The 15304-nt window shown below is 47.4% G+C and overlaps 1 protein-coding gene across 3 annotated transcripts in view; it reads right to left on the minus strand.

The window, feature by feature from the left end:
- Positions 1 to 15304, minus strand: part of LOC147021861 (pyruvate dehydrogenase (acetyl-transferring) kinase isozyme 2, mitochondrial-like) — a 116775-nt gene that overhangs the window by 77668 nt on the left and 23803 nt on the right. For all 3 annotated transcript variants that reach the window (XM_085892278.1, XM_085892277.1, XM_085892279.1), the window contains one exon: positions 1629 to 1810. In XM_085892278.1, the coding sequence (XP_085748404.1) occupies positions 1629 to 1810 (182 nt within the window). The remainder of the gene's footprint in view (positions 1 to 1628; positions 1811 to 15304) is intronic.

A 15304-nucleotide genomic window follows, 5' to 3' on the forward strand; every position in this document is an offset into this window, starting at 1 on the left:
GCAGTCTGCTAGAAAGCTTTTTTCTGTTCAATCCTTGATCCAAACAGTAAGTGCTTTTCCATCCTTTAAATATGATGATCACAGGACTGGAATGAACCTTTTGTGCTTTGGTGGCAGGAACCCATGTGTGGATATTTGACTCACGTTTACACAGTTGATTCATTGATCCAGTAATGGCGGCCCACATATGCCAAACATTCACTTCTTGCCGATGTATCTAACAACTCGATTTCTTTGCACAATGTCATAAGCAATCTCTGCCTTCTGGCACGATAAATTTTGTCCATTGTTTTACATTTGGGCGCCATTATTAACTGTTGTGTGTCTACTAGATCTTGGAGATCCAGTATTATAGGATCTCCAGATGTCATTTCATGTTCGATGATGATTCCTTATTAAAATTAGCTTCGTTCCTGCATGCTGGTCTGATTACTACAATGAATGGTGCATAAGAAACAATAAAAGGCTCATAATGAGAGGTAATCGTACATGCAGACACAAACAATGTCTCATCGTAGCTCAAAAACCGTGATTGGCCGAAATTACATACCACGATAACGAAATCAGAGCACAATAGGTTGCCTGTGATTGGGAGAAACCTACAATATTGGAACCCACGATATTGGAGAGTTTGCTGTAATTTAATTTAAATAAAACAGATTTTAAAGATTGTACAAAAAATTGAGAATTTTACCGCCATTAATGTTGTCTTTTACACCATCTTATTGAACACATCTTACTATAATTCACCGTCTGTCCGCCTGTCTGTTCGCAGGTACCGCAAAAACGGCTGAACCGATGGCAACCATTTTTTGGGTGTGTAATCCTGGGACCCCTTGGAGTAAAATAGGTATAAATATAATAACATGACCCCCTTGACGGCTTCCATAGGGAGCGGGTGCGTCTAGTGACATTCGTTTTTCATTCTTGTTGTTTGTGTCCTTTATAACATCCTTAAAAACAGTAAGTTTCCTGTTTGGAATGATTTTCATTTTTATTTCACCGTCCTGTCAGACAGGCAGGCAGAGTGAAAATATTATATCACTCCTCTCTGCACATGTGCGACCGGGTTGCATTCAGAGGCAAAAATACAAGTTTGTTTTCTGATTCATGTTCAGTTCAAAATATAACATTCAATTTAAATCAAGTTGTTCCTATCTCATAAACTGATGTTTGAAGAAAGTAAGATAGACAGACAGACAGATTAACAGAAGTGAACCAATTGCTTAACCACACTTTTTGCTTCAAGTGTGTGGGATAATGAGATGGAATGGCTGCAACATGTGAAACCATACTCCTCGTGACCAAAAAACATCCATCTTGTGATCTTCAAGAAGAGCTTGTGAGATGTGCATTTTAACAACACCGTTAGCCTCAAAAAATGGGCATATGATCAATAAATCTCCAAACATAAACAAAATTTTTTTTTTTTCTTTTGTATGTACATCAGATTTTGAGACTGAATTCTGTCGTTAGCATGACGAAAAGAGTAGCACAAGTCCTTCAATCAGAAGTGAGAAGCTATAATGATCATATTACAGCCTCAATATGCAGATACTACACTATAAAGTGATAGGGAAGGAAGCAAGAAGGAGAAAAGAGCAAGTCAGTGAATATAGGGAGCCTACTGTGATGGTTGATAAGCATGCGAAAGGAGATGCGACTCATGTAGAAACGATCCAGGAAGTACTGAACGTTCTGGTTGTTGAGTGGTTCCATGCCAAATGACTTGAACTGGAGAACTCCTTGTGCCATGGTAGGCACCACATCATTGTGCCGGTTGCGTATACCAACCAATGTCTTGGTAAAACTTTTCATGTGGGAAGAGAGAGATAACAGGGTGTTTTGTGCAATTTAGTGGACATTGAGTAATAAATAAATAAATAAAACTATGTTGGCATCCCTGAACACATAAGCAAAATAATTTCAAGTTGCATTGATACTTTTCAATCGATCAAACCACCTCACAATTGCATTATCTTTATCTGCTAATAACTCACTTCTTGTGAAAGTGACAAAACCCAGCTCAACTCCACTCATTTGTTCCTCTTTTCTCTTGCTCGTGGAAACAACTTACTCAGCTTGTTCAATGCCATTCTTCCCTACAGGGTTTCAAGATGGCTGTTCACCACTACCTCAGGTCATCTGTACTCATGATCTTTTTCATCCTAATTAACTCTTCCCAAGCATAACCCTTCCTTTCCAAGTTATTGTGGTTTTTTCCCCCTCTCCCTCCACCCACCTTTCCAGATTTTATCTGGAAAATCCATTGCTCCATTGCTCTTTCATCCACAGGTTTGTTGTTATATTCTTTCAGCGCTCTTTTTGCTGTGTTTTTGCTTTGAGCTGAGAGATTTAAGTTTAAGCTTGAGGTGTTTGAGCTGAGATGACTCCCCATCTGTCATCCTCCCTCCCTTGCTCTTATTTTTTTCCTCTTGCCAATTCGTCCTCCAAGTGTGCGTCCACCCTGCTGTTGGTGTGTGTTCAATTGTGCATTCTCACTCTTCCACAAGCCTCAAATTAGTATGCAATTTTCTTTTTTTACAGGTAGTGGATCAAAAAATGAAAACACCTGGGTAAATGAGGGACACTGAGTATATTGAAAGCAATGGTTTCCACAAAGGTGTGGCCCATGTGTTAATTAAGCAAATATCATCCCAGCATGCTTCGGGTTATGTATAAAATGCTGCACAGGCCTGGTTGCCTCTAATTGATGGCTATCATGGCCATACCAACCGCACGTGGTGGCCCAATGCCCTATTAAGTGACTTTGCACTGGTGTTTCCATTTTTTTTGTCGTGTATATGTGTGTATATGTGTGTGTATGTGTGTGTATGTGTGTGTATGTGTGTGTATGTGTGTGTATGTGTGTGTATGTGTGTGTATGTGTGTGTATGTGTGTGTATGTGTGTGTATGTGTGTGTATGTGTGTGTATGTGTGTGTATGTGTGTGTATGTGTGTGTATGTGTGTGTATGTGTGTGTATGTGTGTGTATGTGTGTGTGTGTATGTGTGTGTATGTGTGTGTATGTGTGTGTATGTGTGTGTATGTGTGTGTATGTGTGTGTATGTGTGTGTATGTGTGTGTATGTGTGTGTGTGTGTGTGTGTGTGTGTATGTGTGTATGTGTGTATGTGTGTATATGTGGGTATGTGTGTGTGTGTATGTGTGTGTATGTGTGTATATGTGTGTATGTGTGTGTGTGTGTATGTGTGTGTATGTGTGTATATGTGTGTGTATGTGTGTGTGTGTATGTGTATATGTGTGTATGTGTGTGTGTGTATACGTGTGTGTGTGTGTGTACATATGTATGTGTATGTATATATGTAAGTATGTGTGTATGTGTGTATGTGTGTATGTGTGTATGTGTGTATGTGTGTATGTGTGTATGTGTGTATGTGTGTATGTGTGTATGTGTGTATGTGTGTATGTGTGTATGTGTGTATGTGTGTATGTGTGTATGTGTGTATGTGTGTATGTGTGTATGTGTGTATGTGTGTATGTGTGTATGTGTGTATGTGTGTATGTGTGTATGTGTGTATGTGTGTATGTGTGTATGTGTGTATGTGTGTATGTGTGTATGTGTGTATGTGTGTATGTGTGTATGTGTGGATGTGTGTGTGTGTGTGTGTGTGTGTGTGTGTGTGTGTGTGTGTGCGTGCGTGTGTGTGTGTGTGTGCGTGTGTGTGCGTGTATGTGTGTATGTGTGTATGTGTGTATGTGTGTATGTGTGTATGTGTGTATGTGTGTATGTGTGTATGTGTGTATGTGTGTATGTGTGTATATATATATATATATATATATTGTTGCGGTTCAAAAACTGCATGCCTCTAAGGCAATGGCATCCATCATACATCATACACTGATCACCAGACAGTTATTTCATCAATATACATGCGGATAGACCTTTCCCTCATGTCTAATGGGTAAACGGGATGAAGTATGTTGTGTGGGTCTCATGGTTAGGTCTGATTATATCTCTTTCTTCCTTTCCGCCACGCATGGTACATATGAATAACCTTGCGGAGACCAAAAGAAGCATCGCCCACAAGATGGAAAACCCTCCGCAACAAGAATATTGTCGAGGAGAATAGTAGAACCATACATTAAATCCCAACGCTGCACAGGATGCATGTGGCATACTCTTTTCAACCCAAATCTGCATCTAATAATTATATCCAATCCTTTCCTTCAATCCATGACACAGATCAGGGCCGGCACCATGCTCAGGTCTGTGAGGATCGCCACTGTGATAAATAACCACATGCACAATAGCGGACCCGCGCACAGCCCCGTGATAATTACCATCGCACTGTACGGGGGCGGGCAACTCTTCAATCGGGTCTGCGTGCTGATTACAATGGCATCTTACCAAAGAACTTCACTCACCACTGCGGCCACCAATATCTCCCACGATATGCAGAGATCTTCTCGCACCTCCGTCTTGATGCAGCCGCCACCAAGCAGAGGCATGCTGTATGGCCCGGATCGCTCGGGCCGCATGACGTACGGAAGAAGCAAGCACATTGATCAGCGCCAACTGCAGCGTGATGGGGGTGCCTGACCGGGCATGCGGGGCAGATGCGGCCCTTGTCCAGTCGCCAGAGCATGGCCCGGGAGTTTGGTGCAAGGCGATTCATATCGCAGGGTTTGGAGCGAGACGATTCCACTGCTCGGCGATGTCTCACCAGATGTAAAATAAGGCCACTTCCGACTGTGGCTGCCGGGTCAAGTGGTGGCCGGGGTCCAATGGGAGCGCCCGATTTGGGTGACGACGCATCGCTTCAGGTCTTCGTCCCCACCCTGCATCACCGAACTTATAAAGGACGGATTGCAAGGCCGTCCTCCATCGTCCTCTTCCTCTTTGTCTGTTCTTGGATCGATCTCTGCATGCAACTGCTGCTCCGCCAGTCCCGTCTGCCACTCCGCCCACTCGCTCTCGATCTCCACCTTCCTATCTCTGGAATCCCTACATTCACCATCTGGATCCGCCTTCTCCATCTGCCTGTCTCTTGACCTTTGATCTCTCGTGCTGACTCCACCTTCTCCACCAGTCCAGTCTGCCACTCCGCCCACTCGCTCTCGATCTCCACCTTCCTATCTCTGGAATCCCTACATTCACCATCTGGATCCGCCTACTCCATCTGCCTGTCTCTTGACCTTTGATCTCTCGTGCTGACTCCACCTTCTCCACCCACCCACTTGATTCTGATTGCCTCTCGCAGCTGGCACGGCCTGCTCACCTGGCTCCACCAAAAGTCCTTCTTCATGCCAGATGGCCTCGCCCTTTCTCTGGATCGGTGCACGCGCTGCGCCGGCACCGTAGCGAAGCAGGAGACGACGCGCCAACTCTCAAGGAGGGATTGCTCAGTGGAGCTTCCCCCACAAAATGTACTGAGTAGCGTGGTCGGTCAACCGTGCTAGGTATTGCGAGACCGTTAGCCTCATCTCCTCTTCTTTCTTCTAATTAACTCCTCTTTATTGAGTGTGTGTGTGTGTGTGTGTGTGTGTGTGTGTGTGTGTGTGTGTGTGTGTGTGTGTGTGTGTGTGTGTGTGTGTGTGTGTGTGTGTGTGTGTGTGTGTGTGTGTGTGTGTAATGGCACCAGTCCGAGCTTTAAGTTAAGATTGTACAAGCTATATTGGTACAAGTCTGATCTGTGTCTGCTTTGTAAGTTGCTTGCCTTGCTGTCGCACCTCACAAGTTTCTTTCTATCCCTACTTACACACAACAATACATCTATTCATTGTGTCACATGCTTTTCCTCACCTGCCTGTTAATAAATGATTGCGTAGAAATTTGTCTGTTTTTTTCATTGACCCAGCATGGTCCGTATCCTAGCCTAGCCGGGACTTTATTCCCAACGATCCGTTCTTCCAGCCAGTACGTCCTTGGCAGTGTCGCTCGGCTGCATCTGACCCGGGCAGGTGACCCAGTTAAGACAAGGCGTACAGAGTGCTTGTCCCCCGGTAATTAGGTTACTTATTAATATGAAGTAACCGGTTTAGGCAGAGGACCCTCAGTCACGTAGATAAGTTATTGGCGTTCACGGTCGATTAGCGACCCACCGCATCACGGAGTTATCCATGCGTCTGGTGGGAAGCCGCGCCTGCGATTCCGGAGAGTTTGGTGGGAACCCGAGATAGCTGCCCCCCCCCCCCCGTGGTCTTCTCACCCCGACCATGGGTCCACAAGCAACTATATATATATATATATATATATATATATATATATATATATATATATATATATATATATATATATATATATACATACATCCCTTATCTCCCTGCATCACTATGCTCCTTTAATTTTCAAATCCAATCCCCCCCCCTCCGGATAAATGGTTGGTGGTTGAAGGTGATGAGTAGTGACCTATGGAGATCCTCCTTTTCTCAATTTATTGCCCTCCATCCTGATGTGTTCATCCATACTCGGATATGTCAGTGTGACAGTTAGTCCATCAGTCCATCCATCTGTCTTCTCCATAATTCCTAAACCATTAAACCTCGTGGCCCCCAACTTTGCAAGCATACTAAGGTAACTCCAAGGAAGTGCATGAGTGAAAATTAGGTGTTTGAGTTTAACACACCCCTTTTGAAGATAATTAATGGCCTTATTTAAATATTCTTTATCAAAGCGGCGTTATCCTTGGTCACCCCGCTGTCCCTCAATGGAGTCATAATTTGCCATTGTTTTTTTCTGCCTGACTTGGAACAGACGCAACAAATTCTTAACGATAAAGTCTTTTTTTTCACTTTCCTCATGCAAATTGTTGAATGCCTGTTCATCATACCTACGAATCGCTGGGTACATTGCAATGCTTATAAACGCCCAGAGACGGCAGTGTTCATGGCTTAATTTCATTTTCGCACATGCCATAACCTCTATAATCTCTTATTCTGAGCCAAATTTCAAAATTTAAACTTTTTCATTGACTTCAGCCGTCGTTCCAACTGCTAAAAAAAAAAAAAAGTGTTAATCTCTCCAATTTGGATATTGCTTGATATTTGGGGCATCTCTGTGTGCATGGTGTTTATATGACTGATCGGTGATTGCTAATCACTTGCCAAGTCTGCCATGACTTATCAACCATTTCATTTGGGTGTTTGCTTGAGTGCTTAAGCCACTTGGTGAGCACTCTACAAGCTGCTTGGTTGTTCGTTTACAAGCTGTGGCCACACATGGCAAAAATATACACACTGTCACTGAATATATTGTTGTGGTTGAGGAAATTCGCAAACCACCATTCAGGTCCCGTAGGTGAGATATCTCTGTAAGTACATGTGTAGTTAGCCCCAAACCCGTTGTTTAGAGGGAATAAATGTGATTCATTCGGGCTGCGACCCTTTAAGATAGCCGTTTTTATGTTCTATCTTTATTTTGAACCAACCACGTCTCAACCGCCATCACACAACAACCACCAACCGCAACGCCGCTTCACAACAACAACAACGCCAACAGCCACGACCTTGACCTTCACAGCACACCATCCCGCAACCATCGCATCACCGCCATTCCAAGCATCACCGTGGCCAGGGACCGCCACTTTAGACCCTCCACCACCTTCGCCTCTCCTTCTGCGGCCATTCCCGCACCGCTTGTGGGCACCGGGCGTCAGGCTGTCCTGGACTCGTACAGGGCACGCGCCGAGCAGCGGGTGCAAAAAGCGGCCTTTCCGAGGAGAAGTCGGATCAGGAATGATACACGCCCACTTCTGATCCGTCCTATCAGCAAGCGCGGGGCGATTTGGCCCTGCCTCCAGGCGCGTCGGAGTAGAATCGATATATGCAAATTCGAGGATCAGGGGAGGTTCACGCCCACTTTTCCTCCCTCCAATGGGTGAGCATGGCTCCGCCCCCGAGCTCATCCTGATCCGGAAATTTGCATATGGGTTCTCCTGCCGTACGATAAAGCGCCGAGCGTGGGGCGAATTCAGTCGGTTTTGGGCTCGGGCGAGTTGGAGAGGTGTGGCGGCGGCGGAGTGTGGCAGCAGCAGTCAAGACGGGTCTGGAGGAGAGTCAATCTGTCGGGGTTCGGAGTCTGTCGGGGAGCTGCAGAGAGGGGAAGCCGGGAACGCGGTCGAGGTCGCAGTGGAGTCGCTCGTCGCGGGACCCAAGCAAGCCAGCTATCCTCTTTCCCCAGAGCATCAACAATTCCCCCTCTCTTTCCCCCCCGCACTGAGATAGTGCGGAAAGGGGGCCCCGTTCCCACCCCATTCCAAGCAGTGCAAACGAAACCTGCGGAGGAGCGCGGAGTCGGGCACCGCCGCCACATTTGCGGCTGATTACAAGACGGGTACGCTCCACCCAGTCTCGTGCCCACGGCCCCGTCTGCCCCCTTGTCGTTGAGGGTGGCCCTTTTCTTTTGCTTTTGAGTATATGTGTTGTCGGCGCCACCTGTAAAGTAAAACTGTGTGTTGCCGTGTGCTCGCGTAGTCGGTAGTAGATCTGCATTGCTGTGTTTCTTTTGTTGCAATTGGTTTTGGTGCATAATTGTTGTAATTGTATATGTGTGTTTTCCGTGTGCCGCGGAATAAACGTGCCTCATGTTGAACTGTTTTTCCCGTTTCGCTTCGTCTTTTCTTTAATTGAATCTCCATCTTACTTCATGTAAAGGGTTGGTAGTGGGCTCAATACGCCCGATAATTAATCGGAACCGTCGAGGTTGACGATAGCACCGCTCAGTTATCCCGATAGTACGGAACGGGTCGCTTAAAGTGGCCTGTGTCCGGAGTCGACCTGCGGTGAGGTGCGATCACCCGGTCTACCCTCCGTGTGGGTACTTAGGTAGGTCGAATTTGGCGAACAACCCTTTCCCACGCGGGGGGCTGATTGGCACGATCGTGGTGAGGATGAAAGGCCCACCCGTGACTAGTTCCCGGCGTTAGTCCGAGAGGGTCACGACAGAATTGTCCGTCCGGTGGGCGACGTGCTGCGATTCGAGTTATGTGGCCGCTCGCACGCCGGCGGGCACGAATTCGCAACAATATCAATCGACGTGAACAAAATTCAGTCCCTACGCACCTGCGTTTGGCCCCACATTATCATGTGGTGCCTTGGGGGGGGGGGGGGGTGGCTCACCCACTGAAAACGTGCAATTTAATTTTACACCAAGTTTCCCCTTTTTATACGATCTCCTGGTTTTTATATGGCCTGTCACATCAAAGTAAATACATGAAAAAAAATTAAACGTTTCATTTTGAAAAGTTTCTCAACCGTTTTGTTGAGTGCTTGCTTGAATGCTTTAACCACTTGGTGAGTGCTGTTCAAGCTTTGATGGCGATTCATGGGGACATCTCCGGAATTAGGAAGCAAGATTCATTAATCAATTACAAAGAGTAAGAAATGTTTGTGGTCATTGCAAAGCAATGAATTGCCACATCCTGGCAGGATAGTCAAGAGGTATGCACGCTCGCTCTTCGCTGTCTCGGCTTGGTTTGAATCCCGCTCCAGCAATAAACTGTCATCGTAGTGTTTTACATGCAGGGTGATTCATCAATGTGGGTGCCGTTTCTCAAATGGACATTAAACTGGACGTCACATCTGTGGGAATCCCCCCCCCTTCCTCACCCTCCAATCCCCTCTCTCCCAGGCCCGTAGCCAGGGCTCAGTATTAAGGGGGGGCATATGAACTGGATGGGGGGGGGCACATTATTATATTTCCTATTTTTGATAACCCGGTATACTATTGTATTCATGCAGCATTGACACATCTATACTGTGGTTGCCGTCGCATATTAACCAAATTAATCTCAGCTCGATTTAATATGTTCCGATGTTTTTGGCCTAAAATTATTCAAATGCAGGAGAGCCGCAACAAACTGGCACATTCACAATGCAGATATTCAATGATTAGACAATTGGCACCAATTCAGGTGCACTTATACAAGGTGTTGTCAAGAATTGGCACTAGAAAAATTAATATACCAGAGATACAATGAGTAAACGGGGGAGGTTGGCACCAGAATCAGTGCACTTTGAAATAAGATACAGTAGGCTATGACCTGCGATCATCACGTTAAACTATCAACAGCAAATACGACCAGCCTGAAGATACCACAAGGTCCGCATTTAAAGCAGTCAATTACACAGAGGCAAGGTTATGTACAAAGCACTAGATATGGGATATGCAAAGCACCAAACACAACATTTAACTTAAACATCAGAAGTACAAAGCAGCCGACCACGGCGGGTGCTGACCACAACCACACTGCAACCACAACCACACATGCATTACCAGCAGTCACACACACAATCTGAACTCCTCGTATAGTTTTTATACCACTGAACTCGCTGTCAGAAGAGCTGCAGGTGACGTGTCTCGGTGTGGAATCTTCTGAGGACCTTCTCCTTCCATTCATTCAGGCATTTACGTGTGAGGTCTCTCTCGAAGGCCAGCTGTACCAGTTGTGCTTTGCGCGCATGGACCATCGATGGTCAGTGAAGACATTCCTCAATGTTGAGAATGAGTTTTCACACATGGCAGTGGACGCACCAAATGTTAGTCCAAGTCTCATAGCAGTCACTACACTTGGCATGGCTTCCAGCATTTTGTGGTATGTTGAGAGGAGTTTTTGTGTTGTCCATCTCTCGTTTGGCTGCTTTTCTGTCTGTGAGCGAATAAACTGCTTTGCAACCACACACTCTGTTTCACTGATGGTTGACTTTGTTAATGTCATGATGTGCTGGAGCAAGTGGGGATCCAAAAACGTGCCATTTTCAGGATTCAAGGCAGCGAGTGAACAGGCGAGTTGTGTGTTGCGCTCACTGAAGCGCTGAGCGATCTCGCCAAGCACAGTGTCAATTGCGCTGTAAAATCCCTCTGCAGTTCCGTCTTGTCATTGTCGTTGCTTTGTCCTGTAGTCTCCAAAACTACAAACTGTTCCAAGTTCTTATGCATTGTGCGTCTCCGTTTTGGTGGTGCAGGTGCATAAGTGCGAGCATCGTTGCCCTTGTTCCACAGATCAGTGAACTCATCCTCAGAGCGGAGTTTCTTCACGCACTCTGTAGCACTCGCCACCAGTTCCAACCCCGTTAGCAAGTCCATGTCCTCTGCCTGCAATAGTCTGTTAGGGCCATCTAACAACATCAGCAGTTTTTGTACAAAGATAGCAGTGAACATGAAGACAGGCCCAGAGACTTCCCGCAAAAGCCCAATAGCCCCCATCCTCATCTCTGCACCGTAGGCACGCTCTGCATCAATCTCCGACAGTAAGGATGTGATATCCTTAAAAGATCCTATGATCACAGACACGGTGGCTAAATGTCCCGTCCACCTTTGATCAAGAAGTCGTTTTAACTGCTCACCTTTATACTGTGCAGCAACAGTGGGCTTTCTGAAGAACTTGTACAGGCAACAACAAACCTCGAGGAAATCAGTGACAGCTTTCTCTGCTGCCAGTGCCTGGATAACTACCAGATGGAGTTGGTGATTCAAGCAGTGCACATAGGGGATTTCTCTTTCCAATATCTCGTGCAACAACTTTTGCACCCCACCGTGCTTCCCAGCCATTACCGAAGCCCCGTCGTACACCTGACTTAATATTTTTGACGTGTCAAGTCCTGGTTTTGTCAGCTCTGTAATTTTAGGTCTGTCAATGTTTTTGCATCTCCAGCGTCGGCTGTAGCTATTGTGAGTAGATGCTCTGTTGCTTCATTTGATGCCGATACAAAGCGAATGATGATTGATATTGTGACGTCCACGGGACTTGAACAGTCCCGCCAACGTAGAATGAGCCGAAACGATTGAGGCGGTTTTTTTTTTATAACCCAAAGATGGCGGTTTTAATCGCTCCACCGCAAACGGGACGAGGAAGGTGGCACGAGTCGCTTTTCACTGAGTTAATAACGTTTATTTCTCTAACCAGAAATAACAAGACTCGGCAAGAGGAGGGATCCGGGGCGATTCGACGGGATGGTGGTGTGGGTTCGGGCGTGGGGAAAACACAAACAATTCCAATGGATATACAAATCTCAAACCCTCTAAGGCGCCAGGTACACACACACACACACACACACACACACACACACACACACACACACACACACACACACACACACACACACACACACACACACACACACACACACACACACACACACACACACACACACACACACACACACACACCGTAGCTGGTCCTGGTGGTCAGGCTGGCCCGTGGTGTAGACGCAACAGTCCCTGGATTGGCGTCGGACGAGCTGGCGTTGCGCTCGTCAGGGGGGCAGGAGAAACCGTGGTGCTGTCGACCTCCTGGTGTCGGCCCCAAGTCCGCTCACAGCCACCAGGGAGCCAGTTCTGGCGCCAAGTTGCGAGCAGGAGAGGGAGGCAGGTCCGCCCGCCGTTCGACCCCGTACTCCGAGCCAGCAGAACCCCAGAGCCAACCGAGGTGAGGCACGAGGCACAGCAAGGCCACGAGACACGATGAATCCACGATCGAATCAGCGCAACAAAACAGCACGCTCCCAGCACAACAGCCTCCACCAAAATGGTTTTTCTTTACCGATCTTCTTCCTCCCACCCTTTTCCCCGAACAGAACATTTTTATCCTCCCCCCTCGTCACTTCCAATCGAGCCGTTTTATTGGCCCTCCGCCGTCGCCTTCCGCCAATCGTGATCACGGGGCGGAGCCATCCGCAGCATTGTCCTGTGACGTCACGGCAAGCCTCCAGGGAATACTAACAGGGTTTACGCAGACACACTTACCCTATCCCGTCTCCCTATCTAATTGCGTGACAATTATCATTTCCCCCTTGAAGAAATGGACATTTATTAGACAACTTATCACCACTGAATTGCTACTTATTACATTGAGATCCTGGTAAACTCGAACAGCATAGCATACCTAATTAATCATCCTAATTACCCTTTGAATGCATACCCCCCCTCAGACGTAACACTGCCCCCTCCTCTGGTACCGCAGCTCCTGCAAGGTATATCACAGGCGCTACCGTACCAGCCTTAACACTTACTGACTCACACCTATTTAACCTAACGAAATAAAGTAGGAGGGGCAATGGGCAGCGAGCCGCAGCTAACTTACCTATCCTGCTTAATGTACTACCCCCCTTATGGCCTTATCCTCGCCTAAACAATCATTCGTTTTTTATATTTTTTTTATCACATGAGAGCACTGAGCGAAGTTGCACTCCATCCTCTGGATCATCGCTCTTGCCCAACACTCTTCCAGTGATCTGGGGAGGGGAAACAAAAGGTTCAACAAAAACACAACACTTATACTTTACATTCCTACTCTAAGCCTTAACGACACTATTCATGGGATATTTACACTTGACCGCGTCCCCCAGTGGATGCTAATAGACCCAGCGTTACCTGGGGAGCCAGTTTTCAAATTTGCTCGCCCCAAAATTATGCGGACATCATACCCTTGCTGCACATGTCAAGTTGTGCGGGATCGAGTGGGACTCACACATCTTCACAACACTCACACCATGGTCATCATCACATTTCTAGGTCATGGTCCCCATTTCAATGATGCAGGCTGAATCCCGTCATGGCCGTGGGGTAGGTTACCACAAGATGATGGGGGCATCTCAGGTGCAACCATGCCCACAGGTAAGCTTTAGTCCAACCCGGATGGTTCTCCGCCCCCGCTCCCTTTGATTCCCACCCCCCTGGTAGCCATCAGCTCTAACCCCGTACAACACACTGGAAGGGGTCTCACTGGCTCCTCTGGCCTTCCTGGTTCGCCAAGGTCCTACCCGCCTTGGTCGCCCAACCAGACCCTCTCCCAGTTGCCTCGAGACACTGTCACCGTTAGCCACCAGGGGTGAATCTCCTTGAAGGGGGTCGCAATTCCCGCTCACCGTGAGCTTCAGCAATCCCTGTGGACAAGCACATCATCCCCACCCACAAAACCCACATGACTCCCCCACCCCATCGGCCTTACATGTGACACCTGCATTTCTAACACTTCACCGACCATGACCTTCCCTGTTACCACACCATGTCCAATAAAAAATCAATGTGTGCACTATACAATTCACTTCTTAACTTGAAACAACTCACACAGCACTTTTCCTCACCCGATCCACGCACCAGCCATTGGACAGCCACTTGTGCCCGCTTTGTTACCAATTACCCATTGTCCCGATTGTCACTCTAAAACCCAGCAGAACTTACAAACCCATGCCAATTTTCCCACAATTCATTTTTTTCAACAAAGGAGGCACTTTGCCACAATCTCATCAGCCGAGCATGGCCCGAAATGCTCAGCCCGATCTAGTCTTCCCGACCCCGACAGTGATTTCCGGACTCAACCTATGGAAGGGCACCTCGGATAGACCTGGCAGTTCAGCAGGAGGATTCATCCTCTGAAGCATTTGGGTAATGCCAATTTCTCCCAGCCCCCCTCCCTGATCCCGAATCTCCGCCTGTCGGATCATCACCGATGGCCTCTCTGGCACCCGACCCGGCCGATTCCACAAGGCCAGCCTGGACACGCACTCGGCCGCTCGGTGCACGGTGGGTGGGTCCTGTAGCTCCACTAGCGCTCGGACCTCAGGGTCTGGAAGAGCAGCTAAAAATTTCTCTAGTGCCAGTCTGTCCCATGCCTCCACTGTAAGGTCCCGATACGCGATCCTGACTGATTGGTAAATATCCTGTGCCAGCTCCTGCACTGTCTCGCCCGACTTTAATTTGCGGTGCTGGAGCTGGGCCCGCACCAGATCACAGTTCGCTGCAAACCCAAACCGACGGCTCAACGCCTCGCAAATGTGGGAGCTGGTCAACATCCCCTCCGCGATCACGTTTAACACATCTGCGGCTGGTCCCCGCAACGTTGCCACCAAATTCCCTGTACGTTACCGCTCATTCCACCCGTTTAGTCAGGAAATGCACTCAACTTGCGTCAGAAAAGCTTCAACGCTCCCTGACCCGTCAAAATTTACCAGGGGGATCACTTTTACGGTGGCCCGCTTCCCAGTTTCTCCTTTGTCCGAATCCAGCCCAGGGATCAAACACCCTTGTGGCTGTGTATCCAATTTCGGAGCCAACTGTGGCCAAAGATGTTTTGTGGTGAGGGTCTCATGGGTCAATTTTGCCTCCTGTTCCAAACGTTGAATGGACCGATTCACCTCTTCCCGCAGGATCTTCTGGGCCCGCACAACCTCCTCCAAGGCTCCGTCGCGAGTTTATAGCTGCTCCTCAACCAACCCGGACACTCTACTTACAAAAGACGGCTCGACCAGGCCTTTATCCAAGACTTCATCTTGGCTCATAATTTTATCTTGTTCGTCCAAACGAGCCTCCAATTCTTTTACCTTCTCCACCAAATTCATCCCT

The sequence above is a fragment of the Eptatretus burgeri genome, chromosome 8, assembly GCF_056783735.1.
Source record: "Eptatretus burgeri isolate ZD-2024b chromosome 8, Ebu_testis_v1, whole genome shotgun sequence".
NCBI classification, from domain to species: Eukaryota; Metazoa; Chordata; class Myxini; order Myxiniformes; family Myxinidae; genus Eptatretus; species Eptatretus burgeri.